Here is a 25,611-nt window from a genome sequence, read left to right on the forward strand (position 1 = left end):
TAAGTTGCTTAGGTCACTCGTTTTGCCCATTCTAATGTTAAATCGAACAATAACTGAATGCCTCGATGCCACAAGAGGTTGGTGGCACCTTAATTGGGGAGGATGGGTTCGTGGTAATGGCTGTAGCGGTATTAGTGGAATGGTATCAAATAGTGCACCTAATAAACTGGCCACTGAGTGTACAACTGCATTTCCCTGAGAAGTTGGGATAATAACATTAGTGCAAAATCAATAGTGCATAAATACTTTTGGTATGTGTGTGAAATGGATAATCTATCCAGTTTTTTTTTTTTTTTTTACATATTCCCTACCATTTCCTGTCACTCCATTTATAGCTTTAGATCTGGTTCAGTGCCTTGATCTGGCTGTGTCCTGAATTTGAATAAGAATCAGGATCCTCCATCATTCTAACAGCCAGTGAGTTGTCATGTACCATGGAATGGCCATTCTCACAGATTCATCACAATCCACTGATGGTGTAAATGAAGCTGATCAGGAACCCGCTATTCCCAATAATAAAGGCAAGAAGGGCAACGATTTTGAACCATGCATCCTGTGGAGAAAAAGGATGCCATTATATTAAACTGTCAAAAGTGCACAATATTATGATATCAGACAAATAAAAATGGTCATTCTGAACCAATCTTAATATTAAATGAGTAGCTAAAAACCAGCAGCTGATTTGGTTCTGGGTGCCAAGATTACCTTGCACCAGCAGTTGCTAGTAAATCACATACATTAACTCATTTAAACATAATGTCCAGGAAGAGAGTTCCATCTTAACTATCTCTGGCTTTAAATCTGAACTCTTACTGGCCCTTACACTTCAAATCACTTCAAAGCTTCACAGAGATAACCCTTAAATCTGTGCTTATGGCCTTACCCAAGCGCTGCCCTCTGAGTGGTCAGCAAGAATCCTCTGCTGGTCATCAGTGTCACTCGCTGTGGAATCAAGGTCACAGAATCACAAAACAGGAAATTGGTGCTAAAAAGATATTTACCTTGAAGGAATATAGCTTCTAAAATAGCATATAGGCTATTAACACATATACGACCTGTTATGTAGGTTGAAATAAATGTGAAGATGTGCATTGTCTTAACATCAGAGATATACTAATCATATGAATGATAACTGGTAATTTCAAGAATTCACTAAACTGACATATAGCAAGAATGGAACTAATGTATTTGCACCTCATAGTTTGATGAAAGATTCAACTTGTCAGCTATAAAAGAAAACTTCTCACAAATTCTCACTGACGTCACAACTAATGGAGATCAACAACATGCCGATTCCTTACGTGTTTTAATGTAGCCTTTTTTATGGAGCCCAAGGATCACCCTCAAGAGGACGACCCATGCCAGGAACCCAGCCAGAACCAGCAGGTACCAGGGGTGAGGCAGGAGCACAGACTGCTGGCCCATCCCCAAAAACATGGCCGCCACTGCATTACAACAGGAAGTGAGTATCACATGAGAAGGGATAAGAGTTTTCCCTGACCATGTGACCTGACCAGGAAAAACTCTGGGCCCAATGCTGCATTCACGTACTCGTCGGAAGTGGGAACCCTCCCAAAATGGAAGTTGTAAGTCCGACATGATTCCGTTCAAGTGCTTTTGAAGTCAGAACAATTCTTCAACCAATAACATTCAAGCTAGCTAGATAAGATAGCTAACGTTGCTAATAATACAGTAAGCTAGCTTGACAATATGGTCAAACTATCTACATTATCCACATCTTTTGGTTGAAAAGGTGAAAGATCAGTGGTTAAATGTTACAACTCGGCAACTCGGGTAAAAACAAATCTTGATATGATGACTTGGAGGGTTGTTCAAGTAAAACTTTGTATTTCTGATAACTCCGACAGCACGGGAACGCATCACAAGTTATAGATACGACCCAGAGCCTTTCCTGGTAAATTCACATGGTCAGGAAAAACTCCTGGCCCTAAACAGGATTTACTCAATGATGGGAAGTGGTCCACATCAGCTAGCTACTCAGTAACAGTAACATTCAATAAGACAAAATTAGGACTTTGTATGCGTTTTAAGTTATTTAGCTTGACTATCAAATATGTACTAAAAGAACAGAAGAATTTCCAGATGGTTGACTAACCAGCCATAATCTCAGCAACAGTCCCAGCTCCCCAATGCAGCCAATTAAACACCCACCTCCTGCATAGAGAGAACAGCTAATCAATGGTAAGAATACAGCCTAATAATAGAATAACACTTAGTATATCACAGCCATGGAATGGATAGAGAAAACAACAGCACCAGATTCAATATAAAACCCTTCCATTACTTGTATGCAAAATGGTAGCACTTCATTTGTTTTTAACCTATTCCATGATCAACATTTTATAAATAATTTGCTCAAGTGCATATTTTATTTCAATATCAGCAAATGTGTGTATTATAAACCATTTAGTATGAGGTCTATGTAATAATGTTTACGAGCAGTTTAGCAAAGCATTTCCAGCATTGGAATCTTCCATTATGTAGTACTTGAGTATGGCCATGTGAGATGGTTGGTGGTCAATTGGGCTGTGGATAGGGTTTTACCTGGAGGAGTCAGGGGGAGGTCTGAGAGTGGCCATGATAGGCTGAAGGAGAGCCAGGGCTAGTACAGTACATCCCAGGTAGGGATGGGCCCCAGCACTCTGGAGAAAGACATACAAACCCTCTGTATTAAACACTAAAGCCCTCGATGCAATCAAACAACTTTTTTACCCGGACTACCTGCATTGACACTTTTTTCACTAACTCTCTTGCACTGACTCTATGCACACACACTGGACTCTACCCACACACTCACACATACTTACACTGACACCCAACACACACACACACACACACACACACTTCATATGCCCACACACAGATAACACGCGCACACATGCACTGACGCACCACTCACACACACACACACACACACACACACACACACACACACTTTCACTGCTGCTGTTACTGTTTATTATTTATCCTGTTGCCTAGTCACTTTACCCCTACCTAGCTACATCAGTTATCTTGTACCTCTGCACATTGACTCAGTACTGGTACTCCCTGTATATAACCATGTTATTTGTACTCGTTGTTGTTCTTCGTTATTCACTGTGTATTTATTCCTCGTGCCACTATTTCTGTTTTCTTTTCTTTTTATCTTTAACTCTGCATTGTTGGAAAAGGACCCGTAAGTATTTAGCATTTCACTGTTAGTCTACACCGGTTGTTTACAAAGCATGTGACAAATAAAATTTGATTTGAACAACTTTTCAGCTGAAGCCTCTGTTTAATCTAACCTGCATTACAGTATCCAGTCAGTAGCATAAACAAAGCCCTGCTGCATAAACATTTCTAAGATAGATTTGGTTGAATCGTTCCATGACAGTTACATTATAATCAGGCACTCAAAATCAAAATAGAAAAATTAAGGAAAATCCTCCTCATCCAACAACAAGATGCAATGCCCTCTGCTGGCTAAACAAGGTTAAAGCAGTGCATAACATCGCAAGCGTGAGGCAGAATAAGAGGGACTTTATGTGTGCTAATGCTTAGTAGCTTACCTTACTCCAACCTCCTCTGTAGATGAAGGGAAGAGTGAAGGCCACACAGGTAAGCAGCACTGTTAACATCATCAACCCTCGATGCACCTGGACAAACACAGGACACGTTGATGCTTATCACCTTTAAGCAGTGACATATCAATGTAAGGACAACTTTTACCACAGATGTTAGTTTATCAGTTTCTTTTACATACCTGGAACCAAATTTTCTGACCGAACAGTGTTTTCTCTGGCCAATCAGGCTTGAAGTAGCTGGCTATGAAAGTACCTGTGCTTCCAGCCAACATCCATGCAATTAACATCAGAACGCCTGATATTACAAAAGAGATAACAGGTATTACAGATGGGCATCAGACTAAAAACTTTAACAGGAGCCAAAATCATTCATAAATCAAGTCAAGAAATACTGTATGTATCAAATTGTGGACCGTCTGACATGACATATTTACTTGGTATTGCTCATAGAGCTGAATGTTGGTTTTATGTAGTTACAGAATTATACATTTGTTTGCCTATCATTTTCAGTCTCCAGTCCACTCACTGTGAAATTTCATGAGGAGTGGTGATCGAGAGCCAGTGAGAATCTCTGCTGGGCCGTTGATGACTGACTGCTGTGAGGATATGAGGGGTTGGCGGTCATGCCTGTGCACCTCGCCTCAAGACAATGGTTTGAGAGAGAGACGAGTTAGCAGCAAGTCACCTACAGTAGCTATAGGTTTCTCATATAGGTAATATGTCACCATGAATGACATACAACTGATATGTCAGTGAAGGTGACATCCCACTGGGCACACAATGGTTGAATCAATGTTGTTTCCATGTAATTTCAATGAAATTACTTTAAACCAACGTGGAACAGATGTTGAATTGACATCTGTGCTCAGTGGGCTATAACGGGAAGACTCCATCTATAGAAATAGGACCTACAGTTCAAAGGATGCATGCTGTTGTGTGACAGCACGAGTTGAAGTCATTTCAGAGCCAGCATTAGAAACTCTTCGCTTCTCTATCCTCATCTGCAAAACCTTTCATCTATATTGTCACTTCTTTCACGTCTTATCATTTCCGTCATAAACAAGTCATAAAGTGGCCATTAAGGGGAAAAGTATTTTCTTTTTTTCCCACAATGCCCCTAAAATGATAGAAAGTCTCAATCTAGAATCTAAAATATTTTATTTATACCACAGAATTGATCTGACATTTACTGTCATGGTAGTCAGTTGCGGAAGCGTCGGTGTCATTAAACAATAATGTGAAATAAATGTTTGTTATGAGACTTTACCTTGAGGGCAATAACTCAAGCCAACCTCATAAACCACAAACTCCTTGACCTCATTTGACAGAAAAACACTGACACATTACATTTTTGTGAACTAGGAGATAACTAGAGTAAAGACAGGGAGTTTAGATCTAAAGTTTAGATCCGGAAGACCGGATCTGAAGTTGCATTCTGCATTTATATTTTATGATGTACTGTACAAAGATATGTAGATGTGTGCAAAATACAATCTGCTAATGGATGTCATAAAGGAAACAATTTACAATGCAGCCCTTCCTTGTACAGTAATTAGATAACTACTAAAATGTGTGAAAGACCTTGTTCCCACTTCCCCACCAAAGCCCATAGATTGTGTATGTACGATGCAACAGTAAAATGACAGGCGAGGAAGCCTTGTAACCAAAGTTAAAGTTATGTTTTTTGGGGGCATACATTTGAAAGTAAAAAATCAGAGTCTCAGCATAATTTCGTTACCATGGAATTGCTCCTATGACTGGGAGGCTAGGAGCCATATATGTGTTGTAGGTTCTAGTTCTTCCCTGTTAGCTAGTGATAGCTAGTAGTCTCGGAAATCCCAGGCCTAGAGCATCAGCCCAAGGTCTGGGGAGGATGTCAGATTCTCTTGGACATAAAAAAGGGGTCCTCTTCAGACAGACAACTCTCCCAACAAATCACGAGTTTGGGTAGGCGGGCTAAGCCTGAAAAAATCAAATTCTTTCCGTAGCCTGTAGGCAGACATCTCAGAATGTTGCGATTCGAAACCAAAGTTTGCAGGCAAAACATTTGCCTAGGTTTTAGTGGTAGAAGATGCTGTGGTGTCTCAAAATATGTTGCTAATTATGCTGTGATGATAAGAAGTCCGCTTACACTGTACTTTGATTATAAAGGTTTATTGTATCAAAGATCACAGTATCAATTTACAGACATCTGCAGATATCTGGAGAACAACGGCCCAATCTGTTAATATGTTGTTTCTCCCCGTCCTTTGTTCAAAACATGGTATTTATATCCTATGTAACATAAGATGGGTGGTTTTTGACAGACCAATCCCCGGCTTCCACATATGTCCAAATGTCCTCTATTCCAAGAAGCCTATGTAGTAATACTTTCCAGATATTTCAGCAAAGCAGAGTAGAGTTCATCCATTACACCATTTGCAAATGTCAGCAAATTCATAGACCCTCAGACACTACAATGCAAACTAGTGAAATGCACTTATTGAAAATAACCTCTGCATTCCCCATCTCGCTAGCTAGTACTTTGTGTCCAGCTGGGATGTTTAAGCTCGGGGCACTCTCCGCGAAGTCTGCAGAAAGCGAATGCTTTCGGTTTTCAGGGATACAGAATTTTCAACCTAACTTTAATTTCCCCTGAAAAACAGATATGGGGACTCCGCTCAGGCGTCTTTTTACTCCTGCTACGTTAGTGTAGTATATGGAGAATTATGACTTTGCTAATGTTTTTAAGTGGAACCTGAGAGGATGTTTATTCAGTTTCAGAGGGAGCCGTTTTAGAGTGACACCTCATAGAACAGAGGGAGTCTGTTTGTTGGAGACAGGTGATTGGACAGTAGAGGGAGCCACCCATATTTTTGTAAAGATTATAAGTATGGGCTAGAGACAAAGAACATTAGAGCAGACATATTCTTTTCGGACACTGCTCTCCGGATGATCTTGACATCTGTAACCTTATGCTGAAATCTTGTGATATGAATAAAACTTATGATCAAAGCTCAGTATAAGCAGACTCCTTTGTTTCAGAGCATAATTAGCCACATTAACTCGATACTACATTAGGTTAACGCTAGGGCAACAAGTGGATGAGACAGTGACGTCACCAGATAAGGCAGTGATGGTCTTCCCTGTTCTGACTCCTCTCTGTCCCAACCAATGACTGTATATATGAAGGTCCCAAATGACGCAGGTACTTGTAAAGACATGTCGTATGCTGGAACATTGTTAAATTGTTGGAGGCAAGCCTTTTGTCTAAAGAGATAGCTAATGATGGTGATGCACAAACTATTTGAAACAGATTTTTGGCCAAAGTTTAAAAGAGAAAAAACGGAACATAATTTCTTATGTTTTTATTTAATTTTACTTAATTTTGGAGTCAAAGATAGTAGTTTCAGTATAGTTTTATTTTTTCTAATGTGTTTCTTAATTATTTTATTTCAGTTTCCTAAATAGTTTTTTATTCGTTTTAGTTTTAGTTTTAGTTTACTATAATAACCTTTGTGTGAAATACATGATATGTCATTGGGCATCTATACATGCAGAACTATAAAGGCCCGTTGCCATTGACCCTTTGAAGTCAACCCGGGCTTCTACTGCCTCCAGAAATTAGAAAAGATGTCATGTTGCTAGGTAGCCGTGACTGTGCAGCTGGCTTCGCTAATGTTGCTAGCTAGCTACAGTAGCAAGATGTTGAAGAATTTTATTCACCCGCCATGCTGTAACTAACTTTACCCCATACTACTGCCACTGCCAGCCAGACTCAGAACCATGTATTTAGCAAATATGTTTTGCTTGCTAACGTTAGCTAGCTAGCTAAACAGTTAGCATCATCGCTAGCATAACAGGCTAGCTAGCTGTCTAGCTTAATTCATACCTTGCTTGCCATGGCATTGGCTATTAGCTAACTAGCTAACCAAGCAAACCAGAAGACAGGTTTGATATGACGTAGCTAGCTAGCTTTCAATACGACCTGGTCAGCTAAAATTCCTGCTAGCTAACATTAGCTGGCTAACTAGTTTCAACTCTGATTTCCTAGCTAACGTTAGGTAGCTAGCATTCGAGGGCTTACTATTCTCATAAAAGTTTATTGTGTAGCGCAAAAATGAATGAAGAATCCAGCTATGGTGGTAATTCATGTCATGTCTGACTACTGCAGTACTGCTTGTCCATGTGCTAGCTAACAGCAACAAGCCCAGACGTGCTAGCTAACAGCAACAAGCCCAGACGAGCTAGCTAAACGTTGTGTCCAGTGGTGGAAAAAGTAGTAATTGTCATACTTGATTAAGTATAGATACCTTAATAGAAAGTTACTCAAGTAAAAGTGAAAGTAACCCTGTAAAATACTACTTGAGTAAAAGTCTAAAATTATTTGGTTTCCCCCTACACAGCTCGAATTTGAGAATTCCATTTGAGCCAGCTCGAATTTGACCCTAATTTTAAGTGCCAGTGGAAACATGGCTTAAGAGGGTTTCAATTTCAAATCAACATTTTAGTCATTTAGCAGACACTCTTATCCAGAGCAACTTACAGTTAGTGAATACATATATATTTTATACTGCCCCCCCCCCTGGGAAACGAACCCACAACCCTGGCGTTGCAAACGCCATGCTCTATCAACTGAGCTACATCCCTGCCGGCCATTTCCTTCCCCTACCCTGGACGACGCTGGGCCAATTGTGCGCCTGGATTCGAACCAGGATCTCTAGTGGGACAGTTAGCACTGCGATGCAGTGCCTTAGACCACTGCACCACTCAGGAGTTACACAGGCAGTTACACACAACACTACTACATTAAAAACTATATCACAGGTCCAATCTATACCTGTATGCTCAAATCTAATCTATATGTTTTTAGCATTCTGCCCTTTTTTCTTTTTTTGGGTTACTCTTATTTATCATATTGGACATTATCTTATTGGACAGGTACAAAACCTTACCGTGATCGTATATCATATTGCAACTCACCGTATTCAGCTTCACCGTATGCCATGAACAGGTAGTACTGTGCGTCCAGACTAAACCGGGTCGCGTCCTGTGGGACAAGAACGCGTCGACGAAACCGACACTGAATTACTCCATCCGCCAATCTCCAGGCCACATCTGTAAGAACATTCTATAGGAAAAGGAAACAATGGCGTGTCTATACATATCTTCTATATAAGATACTCAGTTTAAGTAAATGATTATAATACGCCTGATCTAATAAGTCATAGTAATGTCATGTTTGATTATCATAACTCATATTGATGAGTTGATGCTGATTGAGGAAGGTTTCATTTTCAGGCATTCAAGGAATTCTAGCTTGTGGCCAAGTCAGCCATACAACAGTTACAGTGCTACACATATAGCAGGCTGAACTAGAGGACATGTAGCAGGGTTGAATGACGGAAACCCGGTTACCGAGATTTACAGGGATTTATCGCCCAAAACCACTCCTTTTTCCCAGGATAAATAACTGTGAGAAACCGGTAAATTATAAATATTATTTATATGAACAGCATGGTGTGAAATGGAACTGTTAAATTATATGCGATGTCTAAATTTGGCTTCTCTACGGCCTCTGCATGATGAATCATCAACTCTCAGGGTGGGGACAGACAGCACATCTCAATATGGAGCGCAGTTCACAATGCATGTAGACCTATCATCTCATCATGGTAACCTTTGTTCTTGTGACAGGTAGGCCTACATTTGCTGCCGCGTAATATAAAGACCGAATGAGCGTCTGATTTACAGATCTCCATCTGGCTTTTGGGGTTTACTTTATTTTTTTATTGTAAAGATAGATATTGCAGCTGCAGAGTTATAAAACAGCCTGTCACTCAAATATTGTTGCTTTAAATCAGTGCACGCACAAGCACTCTCTCACAGTTTGTCTCTCTCTCCATCAACTCCATTCAAATTGCATCCAAAATAGATAATCCTGTTCTAGATTGATATATAGCCCTATACATATATATATATATATAGATGTCCTAGCCTACCTCTTTCAGGTAATACATTCAATGCAGTATTAGCCTTATGTTTAACTAATTAATGATGGGTTATGCATAATAAGCTTCTAACTTATAGCCTCTGTCGCTTGCGCAAAATGCACGCACCTGTGCTCAGCTGGCCTCTTTCCTTAAAAAACGCTCCTTAACTCTTGGAGTCCCATGCAGGAAAAGCTAGACTGGAATAGCTTGCTGGCCATTTTTGTTGTTGTTGCATGTCTTATACCGATAGACTATTCGAAGAGGGACTCAAGCTCTTGTTTGCTGAATCTTAAATACAGCAGCCAATAGAACTCACGATGGTGGTTTGAAAGAAGAACGAACGCAGGATGGTGGTAGGCTTTAGCAGTTATTTATTCAGACCCATGACCTTTAAATCTTTGTGAAGAGAAGTGAACGGCTTCTGCATCTGATTCTAGTCCTATATTATTCAAGGATGTCTTTAGAATGATGAAGATAAGGACAACGAAACGTACAGTTGAAGTCAGAAGTGTACATACACTTAGGTTGGAGTCATTAAAACTTGTTTTTCAACCACTCCACAAATTTATTGTTAACAAACTATAGTTTTGGCAAGTCAGTTAGGACATCTACTTTGTGCATGACACAAGTAATTTTTCCAACAATTGTTTACAGACAGATTATTTCACTTATAATTCACTGTATCACAATTCCAGTGGGTCAGAAGTTTACATACACTAAGTTAACTGTGCATTAAACAGCTTGGAAAATTCAAGAAAATGAATTTGAGTCAATTGGAGGTGTACCAGTGGATGTATTTCAAGGCCTACCTTCAAACTCAGTGCCTCTTTGCTTGACATCATGGGAAAATCAAAAGAAATCAGCCAAAACCTCAGAAAAAAATTGTAGACCTTCACAAGTCTGGTTCATCCTTGGGAGCAATTTCCAAATGCCTGAAGGTACCACATTCATCTGTACAAACAATAGTACGCAAGTATAAACACAATGGGACCACGCAGCTGTCATACCGCTCAGGAAGGAGACGCGTTCTGTCTCCTAGAGATGAACGTACTTTGGTGCGAAAAGTGCAAATCAATCCCAGAACAACAGCAAAGGACCTTGTGAAGATGCTGGAGGAAACAGGTACTAAAGTATATATATCCACAATAAATGAGTCCTATATCAACATAACCTGAAAGGCCGCTCAGCAAGGAAGAAGCCACTGCTCCAAAAACCGCCATAAAAAAGCCAGACTACGGTTTGCAATTTACATGGGGACCAGATCGTACTTTTTGGAGAAATGTCCTCTGGTCTGATGAAACAAAAATAGATCTGTTTGGCCATAATGACCATTGTTATGTGTGGAGGAAAAAGGGGGTACTTGCAAGCTGAAGAACACCATCCCAACCGTGAAACACAGGGGTGGCAGCATCATGCTGTGGGTGTGCTTTGCTGCAGGAGGGACTGGTGCACTTCACAAAATAGATGGCATCATGAGGAAGGACAACTATGTGGATATATTGAAGCAACATCTCAAGACATCAGTCAGGAAGTTAAAGCTTGGTCGCAAATGGGTCTTCCAAATGGACTATGACCCCAAGCATACTTCCAAAGTTGTGGCAAAATGGCCTAAGGACAACAAAGTCAAGGTATTGGAGTGGCCTTCACAAAGCCCTGACCTCAATCCTATAGAAAATGTGTGGGCAGAACTGAAAAAGTGTGTGTGAGCAAGGAAGCCTACAAACCTGATTCAGTTACACCAGCTCTGTCAGGAGGAATGGGCCAAAATTCACCCAACTTATTGTGGGAAGCTTGTGGAAGGCTACCCGCAACGTTTGACCCAAGTTAAACAATTTAAAGGCAATACTACCAAATACTAATTGAGTGTATGTAAACTTCTGACCCACTGGGAATGTGATGAAAGAAATAAAAGCTGAAATAAATAATTATCTCTACTATTATTCTGACATTGCACATTGGTGATCCTAACTGACCTAAGACAGGGAATTGTTACCAGGATTAAATGTCAGGAATTGTGAAAAACTGAGTTTAAATGTATTTGGCGAAGGTGTATGTAAACTTCCGACTTCAACTGTATATCATTTAACTATTGAAAGTGAGTAAGGAATGAAGCAACAATAGAGAGAGAGGAGGTAGGTAATAACATTAGGGGAAATATTATAAAAGGTATATATGCGTCAGCCTAATAATTATACAAATAGGCCATATTATATTTCATATATGTATTGGATAACGTCACAATCATTTGGCCTTTTTGGGCTTGGTCTCATTAAATGTTTTTAATGTAGGGCTTATAAATGTATTTAATGTATGGCTCATCAGGCTCAGGTAGCATCAGGCTTGAATGTTCGATCAAAGCTCGAATCAAATCCAGACATAGGCCTATTTATATGCTTTATAATGCTTTTGAATGACACTTCCGGTTTTGGTGGGAAATACCGGGTACCCGGGAAAAAAGTGATTTATTCTCGGGATGGAACATTTGTAAAATATCGGGAAAATATTCAACCCTAACAGGTAGGCCTATAAAAGAGAGACGTATAATTAAAGTCATATACTGTGGGGTTTCACCTCAGAGGCCTCCTCTGGGTGGGACCTTCCTTTGACATAAGCTGCGCTCACATCCACCGAGCTGTCATCCCTCACACATAGGTACACGTCATCATCCCCCTATTAACAGAAAAAGGAGGGAAGGAAAAGCATACCATTACAGCATAATGCTACAGTAACTTACCTAGCAAGTTATCAATGATGCTAAAATGCTAACTTACCATCCATGTGTCATGGGAGAGGGCGAAGGCAATGTAGCCATCTGAGGGCCCACTGAGCTCAAACTCCACAGACTGTCCCTTGGGGGCGAACGACAGGAAGAAGCACGTTGAATCTTTTTCAGGGTTACATCCCGCTGGGTCCAACAGGCAGGACTTCTGTTGGCCACAACCCACTGAGCTGAACTGAGACAGGAGGAGGCATCAAGAAAGAGAGGAAGAGAGAGAGAGCGACAGTGAGAGAGAACAGAGAGAGAAACAGACAGAAAGACAAACAGAGAGAGACACAGACAGACAGAGAGAGCATGAAAGGGGGGTTTCTGTACCAAAACATACAGTAATGTACAGTATATTTATATTCCATTATATTACTAAATATGACTTACTGGTCTGGGCAACACAGAGGGAGTTGACGTCTTTATGGTAGTGGAAGGTGTGGTGGGTTTAGGTGGGATGGGAGGCACCCCACTCTGAGACACAACCGGACCGGGGATTTTCACCCAGAAAGTATTGTAATGAGCCACTACCGTCACACTTAATTCAGAAACACACAAATGCATTGTTAACTGTACACTCAGGATATAATTTTAGCTGTAGAGCGTAAGAGACCATAGCATGTAATGGAAATGCATGTGTGAGACAGGGAATGCAGAGGGAATCAGATGGACTCTAAACACTCACAGAAATTCGACAGCATCTGGAGAGTTTTGGGGAGCGTTCCAGATTACCACGATTTTTGTCTGTCTGGCATCACTTGTGTGACTGACAGCTGAACCCTAAATAGCAACAAAAACAGAAAAATAACTACAATAAATTGCAAGAAATTTAGAGTATTGAGGCCATGCGTAACCTAAGGTCATTGTAAATGATTCATTCTAAGCCAAATGAAAATAAATCCATTGACCTCTTTGCGTAAAGGTAAGTAGGCCTACCGGAGTGTGGCCACATTTCAACAGTTGTGTGGTTTTAGGATTGGTTAGGGTGAAGGAGCCGACAGCATCAGAGTCTGGATTGGATGCATTCCGAGCCTCAAGCAGGAAGCCCTCAAAGTATGTCGTTCCAGATATGGTAACTAGGGACATTACATGACAATGTATGAGTGTGCATGTGTTGGACCCAGAACAATTATTTCAATGACAATTGAATAAAAGGCTGATGAAATGGGTGCATGTCTAGTCCTCTGGATATTTCACATCCTCTCTTTTGATCCTAGCATGTTTCTGTTCAGCTTATTGTACACAGGAGCTATAGAAAAACAGAGGATGTGAAATGTATTGACAAACCTCCTTTAACTTCTGTCTGGAAATACCCTGATGAAGGTTACACCCCAAAATACATTGGATTTAATAATTAAGAAGCTTTCTATTTCCATTGTCTTAGAATAATTGCTGAATATATTATTCTATTGTATTACCAAACTGTTATCATTACCTTGGATGTAATCTCCTGAACTGAATTGAGTGACATTGACAGCCAGAGTGTAGGGACAGTGGGTGGTATTGGGGGCATGACTGTGTTTTGGCATCATATTCCCACAGGATTCAGTCACTTCTCCATTGGGGTAGGCATCAACTGATGTCAAACAAAGAGTCTGAACTAACAGCAAGCTGCTCCATAGACTCACACCCATCTAAAAAGAAAATACACAAAAATAAAACACTCCAATACATGCCCTAGAAGGCAAGCATATTTCTGGGGCAGCTCTAGCAGGGCAGAAAGTTGACGAACTGACTTGTTGGAAAGTCACTGAGCTCTTCAGTAAGGCCATTCTACTGGCAATGGAGATTGCATGGTGGTGTTCTCGATTTTATATACCGGTCAGCAACGGGTGTGGCTGAAGTTGCCAAATCCACTAATTTGAAGGGGTGTCCACATACAGTTGAAGTCGGAAGTTTACATACACCTTAGCCAAATACATTTAAACTCAGTTTTTCACAATTCCTGACATTTAATCCTAGTAAAAATTCCCTGTCATAGGTCAGTTAGGATCACCACTTTCATTTCAGAATGTGAAATGTCAGAATAATAGTAGAGAGAATGATTTATTCCAGCTTTTATTTCTTTCATCACATTCCCAGTGGGTCAGAAGTTTACATACACTCAATTAGTTTTTGGTAGCATTGCCTTTAAATTGTTTAACTTGGGTCAAACGTTTTGGGGAGCTTTTCACAAGCTTCCTACAATAAGTTGGGTGAATTTTGGCCCATTCCTCCTGACAGAGCTGGTGTAGCTGAGTCAGGTTTGTAGGCCTCCTTGCTCGCACATGCTTTTTCAGTTCTGCCCACAAATTTTCTATAGGATTGAGGTCAGGGCTTTGTGATGGCTACTCCAATACCTTGACTTTGTTGTCCTTAAGCCATTTTGCCACAACTTTGGAAGTATGCTTGGGGTCATTGTCCATTTGGAAGACCCATTTGCTTTAACTTCCTGAATGATGTCTTGAGATATTGCTTCAATATATCTACATCATTTTCCTTCCTGATGATGCCATCTATTTTGTGAAGTGCACCAGTCCTTCCTGCAGCAAAGCACCCCCACAGCATGATGCTGCCACCCCCGTGCTTCACGGTTGGGATGGTGTTCTTCGGCTTGCAAGCAACCCCCTTTTTCCTCCAAACATAACGATGGTCATTATGGCCAAACAGTTCTATTTTTGTTTCATCAGACCAGAGGACATTTCTCCAAAAAGTACGATCTTTGTCCCCATATGCAGTTGCAAACCGTAGTCTGGCTTTTTTATGGCGGTTTTGGAGCAGTGGCTTCTTCCTTGCTGAGCGGCCTTTCAGGTTATGTCGATATAGGATTAGTTTTACTGTGGATATAGATACTTTTGTACCTGTTTCCTCCAGCATCTTCACAAGGTCCTTTGCTGTTGTTCTGGGATTGATTTTCACTTTTCGCACCAAAGTATGTTCATCTCTAGGAGACAGAATGCGTCTCCTTCCTGAGCGGTATGACGGCTGCGTGGTCCCATGGTGTTTATACTTGCGTACTATTGTTTGTACAGATGAATGTGTTACCTTTGGAAATTGCTCCCAAGGATGAACCAGACTTGTGAAGGTCTACAATGTCAAGCAAAGAGGCACTGAGTTTGAAGGTAGGCCTTGAAATACATCCACAGGTACACCTCCAGTTGACTCAAATGATGTCAATTAGTGGCGCAGTGGTCTAAGGCACTGCATCGCAGTGCTAACTGTGCCACTAGAGATCCTGGTTCGAATCCAGGCTCTGTCGCAGCCGGCCGCGACCGGGAGACTCATGGGCGGCGCACAATTGGCCCAGGGTAGGGGAGGGAATGGCCGGCAGGGATGTAGCTCAGTTGATAGAGCATGGCGTTTGCAATGCCAGGGTTGTGGGTTTGATTCCCACGGGGGACCAGTATAAAAAAAAAAAAATGTATTCACTAACTGTAAGTTGCTCTGGATAAGAGCGTCTGCTAAATAATGTAAATGTAATTAGCCTATCAGAATCTTCTAAAGCCATGACATCATTTTCTGGAATTTTCCAGAGCTGTTTAAAGGCACAGTCAACTTAGTGTATTTACACTTCTGACCCACTGGAATTGTGATACAGTGAATTATAAATTAAATAATCTGTCTGTAAACAATTGTTGGAAAAATTACTTGTGTCATGCACAAAGTAGATGTCCTAACTGACTTGCCAAAACTATAGTTTGTTAACAAGAAATGTGTGGAGTGGTTGAAAAACTAGTTTTAATGACTCCAACCTAAGTGTATGTACACTTCTGACTTCAACTGTACGTTTCAACTGTACTTTGTGTATACTGTATATAGTGTATTTCTCATTTAGCATGTGGCACGTTCAAGAGCCTAAGACAGTGAAAGTTTCAACAGACATAGCATTGAGAAAACCAATGAATAAACACCATTCTAGCAGTAAGCTTTAAGTAATCCAAATAAAGCATGTGGTCATTTCAAACCAATGGAAAGCAGTATGAGAAGTGACAAACTAGGACAAAAGACAGTTTAAAGAACATTTCTCAAAGAACTTAACTCGGACCATGTACTCACCTCCAGCATGCTTGCGAAAAGCAAAGTATGCATTTTATTACCTGAGCAAGGCTTTTTAAAGCTCATGCCCAGGGCGGTTCTTCATCCAATGTGGGCTTGCCTTGTATGGGAAGAGGCATGGCCTACATAGTCTGACTACCGGTCTCTTTAGCTAACATTCGACTCCTTGCCACTCCTTGTTATTGCCAAAGAGACTGTCCTTTCTGCAATCTCAATGTTCAAGTTATGCACTGGATTTACAGCGGAGTTGCTCATTGGTTGTTGGAAATAACATTAATATTTTCCATGACAACATGTGGAGCCTCAAAAATAGAATTAGAATGTATAACAAAGTAAAAAACTAATATTTAGCTGTTAGCTAGGCACCTTTTGTGGTTGGAATTGTTGTTTGAGAATTTAGACATGATTCTATTAACTTTTGATAGAATGAGGGTGATCGAATCAGGATCAAGTCCTCTGTTCTCCTCATGCTCATTAATGATAGAATGTTCATAATTGAAGATGGCAGAAAGGCCAGTCTCTTTAGCAATGACATGGAGTACAGGGAGTGGTGATGCCGTACTTTATCAACCAGGTTCTTGGGTAGGGCAGAGTTAATGGAGACCTGAACTAGGTAATGGATATGGAAACGCAACACATACAGGATTATCACAAAAAATAGATTTTATTACAATTAATCTAACACAAGGATGTATGCTGGCGGGCTTGGATTGCCATTTACCACAAAACAGTTCGCAAAATAAAATTACAATGACAATTTGAAAAAACGCTGACTCGACCTGCACTCCCCAATGTATTTATTTGGACAGTGAAGCTAAAACTTTAAATTTGGCTCTATACTCCAGCATTTTGGATTTGAGATCAAATGTTTTATATGAGGCGACAGTACAGAATGTCACCTTTTATTTCAGGGTATTTTTATACATATCAGTTTTACCGTTTAGAAATGAAAGCACTTTATGTATCTAGTCCGCCCATTTAAGTTAGTTACAGATGCACAAAGATCATGCCCCCAAAACGTGCTAACCTCTCACCATTACCAATAACAGGGGAGGTTACAATTTTTTCGGGGGTATGATATTTATGCCTCTGTAATCATCATGCCTCTGTAATCATTATTTGTGATTTATTAATGATTATCTTTAATCATGGTAGCATCCACATTCATGTAGAAGTGTTCAGAAACATATGCTATTCTTATGCTATTCCAAATTGGCACAATACATTATTGGACATTCATTTCTACTGGGCACAACATAATCCGAAACACAACCAAAACAATGTAGTCATTGCGTTCTAGGAATATGGGACCAAATACTAAACTTTTGACTAAATTGAATACACTATAAGTTAATTTGTCCAAATACTTATGACACCTTCAAATCAGGGAACTAGATACATAAAGTGTTTTAATTTCTAAACAGTAAAAAAGATATGTCTGAAAATACCCTCAAATAAAAGGTGACAGTTGATCTCAAATCCAAAATGCTGGAATATACAGTACATTCTGAAAGTATTCAAACCCCTTGACTTTTTCTACATTTTGTTACGTTACAGCCTTATTCTAAAATGGATCAAATTAAATAATTGAATTTTTCCTCATCTACACACAATACCCCATATTGACGAAGTAAAAACAGGTTTTTAGAAATTTTTGCAAATGTATTAAAAATAAAAAACAGAAATACCTTATTTACATAAGTATTCAGACCCATTGCTATGAGACTCAAAATGGAGCTCAGGTGCATCCTGTTTCCATTGATCATCCTTGAGATGTTTCTACAACTTGATTGAAGTCCACCTGAGATTTGGAAAGGCACTCACCTGTCTATATAAGGTCCCACAGTTGACAGTGCATGTCAGAGCAAAAACCAAGCCATGAAGTCGAAGGAATTGTACCTAAAGCTCAGAGACAGGATTGTGTCAAGGCACAGATCTGGGGAAGGGTATCAAAAAATGTCTGCAGCATTGAAGGTCCCCAAGAACACAGTGGCCTCCATTATTCTTAAATGGATGAAGTTTGGAACCACCAAGACTCTTCCTAGAGCTGGCCGCCCGGTCAAACTGAGCAATCTGGGGTGAAGGGACTTGGTCAGGGAGTGGGCAATTCAACAGTAACAGAAAGACACTGAGACTCTGATTTTTTCACTTTAAAAGTAAGCCAAACTTAAACCATTGATTGCAAAGTTATACTGTACAAACTCTATGCAGAAGGACTACTATGGAGTGATTTCAGTGCCAACAGTGCAGATGTAAGTTTGGTAACAGAATGACGGTCAAATCTCCCTCCCTTTTTTGTGACCATGTTTTCCAAAAACGACTATAAATATCAACTCTGAATTGAGATTCAAAGATGTCTGCAGAAAGAAGGGGATAACATCTATTTTGGTTATTGAACTATAGTAAGTGAAGTGGATTAACAGAATGATGGAAACAGAATGACATCATGGGTCCCTTTCTGTACTACACAGAAATGCATCATTATTCATGTTATTCTCTTCATGGGGAAGTATCCTGAATAGGTACACAAAGGTAGAAAATTGTAATATCCTCCTTTGCATGTTTGGGTATTATTCTAATGAGCTCCACCCCCAAACAAGACCAAATTTGGTTGGTCCGCACAGGACCAATTCTGTACTAATCATAGACGTCTAGGTTTCACAAGTTTGGACATCACAGTACAGCACAGTACAGCACAGTATAGTACTCTAATCATAAAATCTCTTTTAAAAAATTAACCCAGAACGCAATTGTCATTCATTTGTAATGGATAACATTTCTTAGTTCATCATCTCTACTGAACTCTAGAGTATAGTTCAGTACAGTACAGTACAATCAAATAGAAGAGAACAGCACAATACATTAGAGTATAGTTCAGTACAATACAGTAAAGTACAGTACATTATACTGTACTCTTACTCTATTGTTCTCTACTGTACTGCAAATTATACTGTACTCTACTCTATTGGTGTCACGATCGTTACAGGAAGACACGGACCAAGGCGCAGCGTGATAAGCGTACATTTTATTTGTGCTGAACACGAACCAAAATAACAAACCAAACGATACGTGAAGTCCTAGGTTAACACAAAACAAACCTTACGGAACAAGATCCCACAAATAAACTGGTGCCAACAGGCTGCCTAAGTATGGTCCCCAATCAGAGACAACGAGCTACAGCTGTCTCTGATTGGGAACCACCCTGGCCAACATAGATCAACACGATCTAGAAACAAAAACATAGAAAACAAAACATAGAAAAACCACACCCTGGCTCAACATATAAGAGTCCCCAGAGCCAGGGCGTGACAATTGGGCTCTAGTGTACTGTACTGTACTAAATTGTAATGACCTATACTTTACTCTACTCTACTTTTCATGGGTCGGTGTCAGTACACCTTTCAAACCAAGACATTTTCCCACCAACTTTAAGCATCCCCCCAACTTTAGGGGGGGGGGTTTACAGAAGATAGCCCTATTTGGTAAAAGACCAAGTCCATCATTACTTTAAGACATGAAGGCCAGTCAATACGGAAAAGTTCAATAACTTAAAGTTTCTTCAAGAGCAGTCGCAAAAACCATCAAGCGCTATGATGAAACTGGCTCTCATGAGGACCGCCACAGGAATGGAAGACCCAGAGTTACCTCTGCTGCAGAGGATAAGTTCATTAGAGTTACCAGCCTCAGAAATTGCAGCCCAAATAAATGCTTCACAGAGTTCAAGTCACAGACACATCTTAACATCAACTGTTCAGTGGGGACTGTGTGAATTAGGCCTTCATGATGGAATTGCTGCAAAGAAACCGCTACTAAAGGACACCAATAATAAGAAGAGACCTACTTGGGCCAAGAAACACAAGCAATGGACATTAGAGCGGTGGAAATTTGTCCTTTGGTCTGATGAGTCCAAATTGGAGATTTCTGGTTCCAACCGCTGTGTCTTTGTGAGACGCGGTGTGGGTGAACGGATGATCTCCACATGTGTAGTTCCCACCGTAAAGCATGGAGGAGGAGGTGTTATGGTGTGGGGGTGCTTTGCTGGTGACACTGTCTGTGATTTATTTAGAATTCAAGGCACACTTAACCAGAATGGCTACCACAGCATTCTGCAGAAATACGCCATCCCATCTGGTTTGGGCATAGTAGGACTATCATTTGTTTTTCAACAGGACAATGACCCAACACACCTCCAGGCTATGTAAGAGCTATTTTACCAAGAAGGAGAGTGATGGAGTGCTGCATCAGATGACCTGGCCTCCACAATCCCCCGACCTCAACCCAATTGAGATGGTTTGGGATGAGTCGGACGGCAGAGTGAAGGAAAAGCAGCCAACAAGTGTTCAGCATATGTGGGATCTCCTTCAAGACTGTTGGAAAAGCATTCCAGGTGAAGCTGGTTGAGAGAATGTCAAGCGTGTGCAAAGTTGTCATCAAGGCAAAGGGTGGCTATTTGAAGAATCTCAAATATAAAATATATTTTGATTTGTTTAATACTTTTTTGGTTACTACATGATTCCATATGTGTTATTTCATAGTTTTGATGTCTTCATTATTATTCTACAATGTAGAAAATAGTAAAGATAAAGAAAAACCCTTGAATGAGTAGGTGTGTCCAAACTTTTGAATGGTACTGTACAGTCGTGGTCAAAAGTTTTGATAATGACACATGTATTGGTCTTCACAAAGTTCACTGCTTCAGTGTTTTTAGATATTTTTGTCAGATGTTACTATGGTATACTGAAGTATAATTACAAGCATTCCATAAGTGTCAAAGGCTTTTATTGACAATTGCATAAAGTTTATGCAAAGAGTCAATATTTGCAGTGTTGACCCTTCTTTTTCAAGATCTCTGCAATCCGCCCTGGCATGCTGTCAATTAACTTCTGGGCCACATCCTGACTGATGGCAGCCCATTCTTGCATAATCAATGCTTGAAGTTTGTCAGAATTTGTGGGTTTTTGTTTGTCCACCAGCCTCTTGAGGATCGACCACAAGTTCTCAATGGGATTAAGGTCTGGGGAGTTTCCTGGCCATGGACCCAAAATTTCGATGTTTTGTTCCCCGAGCCACTTAGTTATCACTTTTGCCTTATGGCAAGGTGCTCCATCATCCTGGAAAAGGCATTCGTTGGGAGAAGTTGCTCTCGGAGGATGTGTTGGTACCATTCTTTATTCATGGCTGTGTTCTTAGGCAAAATTGTGAGTGAGCCCACTCCCTTGGCTGAGAAGCAGCCCCACACATGAATGGTCTCAGGATGCTTTACTGTTGGCATGACACAGGACTGATGGTAGCGCTCACCTTGTCTTCTCCGGACAAGGTGTTTTCCGGATGCCCCAAACAATCGGAAAGGGGATTCATCAGAGAAAATGACTTTACCCCAGTCCTCAGCAGTCCAATCCCTGTACCTTTTGCAGAATATCAGTCTGTCCCTGATGTTTTTCCTGGAGAGAAGTGGCTTCTTTGCTGCCCTTCTTGACACCAGGCCATCCTCCAAAAATCTTCGCCTCACTGTGCGTGCAGATGCGAGTGTTGATGAGGACAAGGCTGGAGATCACTCTGTCATGCTGATTGAGTTAGAATAACAGACTGGAAGCTTTAAAAGGAGGGTGGTGCTTGAAATCATTGTTCTTCCTCTGTTAACCATGGTTACCTGCAAGGAAACACGTGCCATCATCATTGTTATGCACAAAAAGGGCTTCACAAGCAAGGATATTGCTGCTAAATCAACCATTTATCGGATCATCAAGAACTTCAAGGAGAGACGTTCAATTGTTGTGAAGAAGGCGTCAGGGCACCCAAGAAAGTCCAGCAAGCACCAGGACCGTCCCCAATCACTACCCTGGGTGTTTGGGATTTTTTTTTCATTGACCAGAGGAAAGAGTGCCTCCTACTGGCCCTCCAACACAACTTCCATCAGCATCTGGTCTCCCATCCAGAGGCTGACCTGGACCAACCCTGCGTAACTTCAGGGGCAAGCCAACAGTGGAATGCAGGGTGGTATGCTGCTGGGATGAGGATCAGTGGAAATGTGGAATGCTTGTATAGGCTTCTCCTGCGCTGACGGTGGCGCTAATGCCTATGATTGACAGTGAACATTCAGACAAGCATGCCCTGAAGAAGATTATCTTTACACTTGTTACATTGTTACCAAACAAACAACACCATACTGTGGGGACTTTCATTATCAACTATCGACTGGATTAGCCAGTTATCTAGATACATTGTAGCCGTTGTAGTTAGATATAATGCAAGTTAGAAGCCTTCCCCGTATTGTGGTCATTGCGCTGTGTGCGGATCTACAGTTAACTGACAAAATAAAGGAAACACCAACATAAAGTGTCTTAGTAGGGCGTTGGGCCACCACGAGCCAGAACAGCTTCAATACAATTTGACATAGATTGTACAAGTGTCTGGAACCCTATTGGAGGGATGTGACACCATTCTTCCATGAGAAATTCAATGTTTGTGGTGGTGGAAAACGAGAAATTCAAAATATCTGTATTTATCCAATCATAACACTCAGCTCAGCTGATATACATAACACTATCAGTGTTTATAATACATATAACATACAGTACTAGTCAAAAGTTTGGACACACCTACTCATTCAAGGGTTTTTCTTAATTTTTACTATTTTCTACATTGTAACACTTTTTTGGTTACTACATGATTCCATATGTGTTATTTCATAGTTTTGATGTCTTCACTAGTTTTCTACAATGTAGAAAATAGTAAAAATAAAGAAAAACCCTGGAATGAGTAGGTGTGTCCAAACTTTTGACTGGTACTGTATTTCTGCATGCTAATCAATGTACTGAATAATCATATGATCATAATTGTACAATTCCAGTGTAAATAACACTATATAATTTACGTGATTGTATTGATTCTATAAATAAAATTATATGGCATACGTGGGGCAAGGACATTTTGTCCTATGATTACATACATATTTATCAGATGATGACACAGTCTGTAAGGCAAAGTCAGATCTAAGTCAAAATGGAAATGATCTTGTAGTGTGAAAAGTGCTGCAGAAAATAGTACATATTTACTACATGAATAAATAGACAGGCGTAACACATGTCCCGTTCATGTAAAAGCAGCGCAGCATTTGCTCACGGTTTTATCGTGTATCATTTCTTATTTAATGTTTTGCATTGCAACATTTGGTGATTCAGACGAATTGTGCTATGCAATAACCCCAGATAATGTTGCCAAACGGATAGAATTCGCACTGCATCTGTCTACAATAAATTATATTAATGCTTTCTTATATTCGTACATGTACGGTAGTCGGGGTAAAGGTTCATGCAACATTGACACGCTCCCGTCAGATGCCAAGCCTCTTCTTCAAACTAGGAACAATTAAGCCTGTAATCTCTGGATCTTTACAAGTGGCGCTCAAGCGACTCTTAACGATGCATTGAGTATTTGAAGTTGGATGTAACAGATGCATAACGTTTGCTTTTTGACAGTTTGTAAACTAAGCATAATGCTTCAACACTACTTTGTGTACTGTGTGCGCGTCTTGCAGAGTCAGGTTTTGTGGTTGCCTGCTTCTTTCGGTTTGCAACGAGAAATTGTTTACAAACAATGGCTCATTGCGGGACGAAGCAAATTGCCTGCTCGGTCCTTATATAGGGACAGACAGACTGCACACGGTAGACCGAGCATTTAAAATAGCACTGTTGGCCTTTTAACCGACTGAATTGTCGACCTTATCCAGAATGAGTTATGAGTTAAAGGGCAACTCCACCACTTTTCAATCTCGTTTTCATTATCTCTAGCACAATACCATTGTCTGTATATATATATATATATATATATATATATATATGAAAAAGGCGCATTTCAAAGTTTTGTAGAAACAAATGTAAAGTTAAAAAGTTATACCTGATGACATCAATGTTAATCAAACACTGAGATTTGCTGTGACCTAGGGAGAAAGAAATCACAGTTTTTTACTTTTAATCCTACCCTGCTATGTCACAGAGAATCATTTTTTTAGGACCTTATCTTTTTAACCACAGATCATAAAAACGCGCTGTTTTCACATATGTAGACACTGGTTTGGTGCTGAAGATTATGAATATGATTTTTAAAAGTGGTGGAATTGCTCTTTAAATATGGACACTGTGCAAAATCAAGTAGGCGTTTGTTGACAGTGTGTGTTGTATGCGAGAGAAGCCGTTGGATACTTGCAGTGAACTAAAAGGGATGAAAACTTAAGTCTTACGAATTTAGTTGATATGGAAAGAACTTAAACTGTATGTATGTTTTGATTTAGTTGGCACATGGTTTCCACTTTTGAATAAGGCTGACAGCTCCACTTCTAAGAACTTAACCTTTGTAGTGACTTATCAAATTACAAATGCATTGATCTTTAAGAATTGGATCCTCTAGTCCAATTTCAACCACAGCATGTGAGCTGTCACAATGTGTCAACAATATTATGTTACAAACTGTAATAGGCTGCTGCTAAAATGTAACTATTTTTAGACAGCTGGAATAGAACTTCTGTTAATTGCTTCAATTTTCAACTGGTTGTTATGTAGCCATGCATGTTCTGAGGAATAGACTGGAATGAAAATGTTGTTTAATGTTCAGAAATATGTGTAGCCTATGAGGAGCGAGAAAGATGTGAGTCAAATTTCAATATGAATGTATTTGGAAACATGGGCTACAGTTGCCTACTTGTACGTTGCTGATGGCTGGTGACACATGACTCTCTTTTTTTTTCACAAGGGGGTCTCGAGAACTAAAATTCCAAAGCATCATCCCCTGTACAGTAAAGGGCGTCCTATATAGGGAAAGTCAAAATGTCCCTCCAGGCAAACCAAGTCCGAGTCCTGGTCCTCAAAGATATGGAACAGCTGGAAAGGACACTCTTCCGCCTGGACCAAGGTACCTGGACATTATTTCCCTTTTATGCATGGCTTAGGTTACCATGGTATTGACTTATTGAGAATGAGAATAATGTGATCATTTAAGTATTTAAATATGCTAATGTGCTAGTTCTATAGATGGCCAATGGGGAGTGTGGTTGCAGGCGGACATGTACACAGTCTCAGTCTTGTTGCATTGCAGTTTTTGAACATGTTGTTTTGTTGTTGTTGTGATGTGAGAGTTGTCTTTTAGTTTATTATAGTCCAAATTATTGCATGGATTCAGACACCTTTTGGTCACCCAAGATTTCCATTATACGAAATCAAACAGCGTTTTCTAGATAGCACTCACACTATACATTGTGTGA

General features: G+C 40.2%; 2 protein-coding genes across 2 annotated transcripts in view; one reads left to right on the forward strand and one right to left on the reverse strand.

Moving 5' to 3' along the window:
• Positions 1-298: 298 nt before the first annotated feature.
• Positions 299-16,530, reverse strand: frrs1a (ferric-chelate reductase 1a). The gene is made up of 16 exons (XM_084139883.1): positions 16,356-16,530; positions 13,756-13,954; positions 13,257-13,396; positions 13,006-13,100; positions 12,711-12,858; positions 12,328-12,510; positions 12,128-12,226; positions 8,547-8,694; positions 4,111-4,224; positions 3,764-3,879; positions 3,570-3,656; positions 2,566-2,663; positions 2,117-2,175; positions 1,302-1,445; positions 884-942; positions 299-553 (listed from the first exon to the last, which is right to left on the reverse strand). The coding sequence occupies exons 1-16, from the start codon at positions 16,419-16,421 to the stop codon at positions 461-463; spliced, it is 1,848 nt and encodes a 615-aa protein (XP_083996009.1). The 5' UTR covers positions 16,422-16,530; the 3' UTR covers positions 299-460.
• Positions 16,531-24,209: 7,679 nt separating this feature from the next.
• LOC311098787 (glycogen debranching enzyme-like) overlaps positions 24,210-25,611 on the forward strand; it is a 48,430-nt gene continuing 47,028 nt past the window's right edge. Inside the window, exon 1 of the mRNA XM_084139352.1 lies at positions 24,210-25,262. Coding sequence (XP_083995478.1) covers positions 25,178-25,262 — 85 coding nt within the window. The 5' untranslated portion in view covers positions 24,210-25,177. The remainder of the gene's footprint in view (positions 25,263-25,611) is intronic.

Source organism: Coregonus lavaretus (assembly GCF_964263955.1).
Source record: "Coregonus lavaretus genome assembly, chromosome: 23".
Lineage (NCBI taxonomy): Eukaryota > Metazoa > Chordata > Actinopteri > Salmoniformes > Salmonidae > Coregonus > Coregonus lavaretus.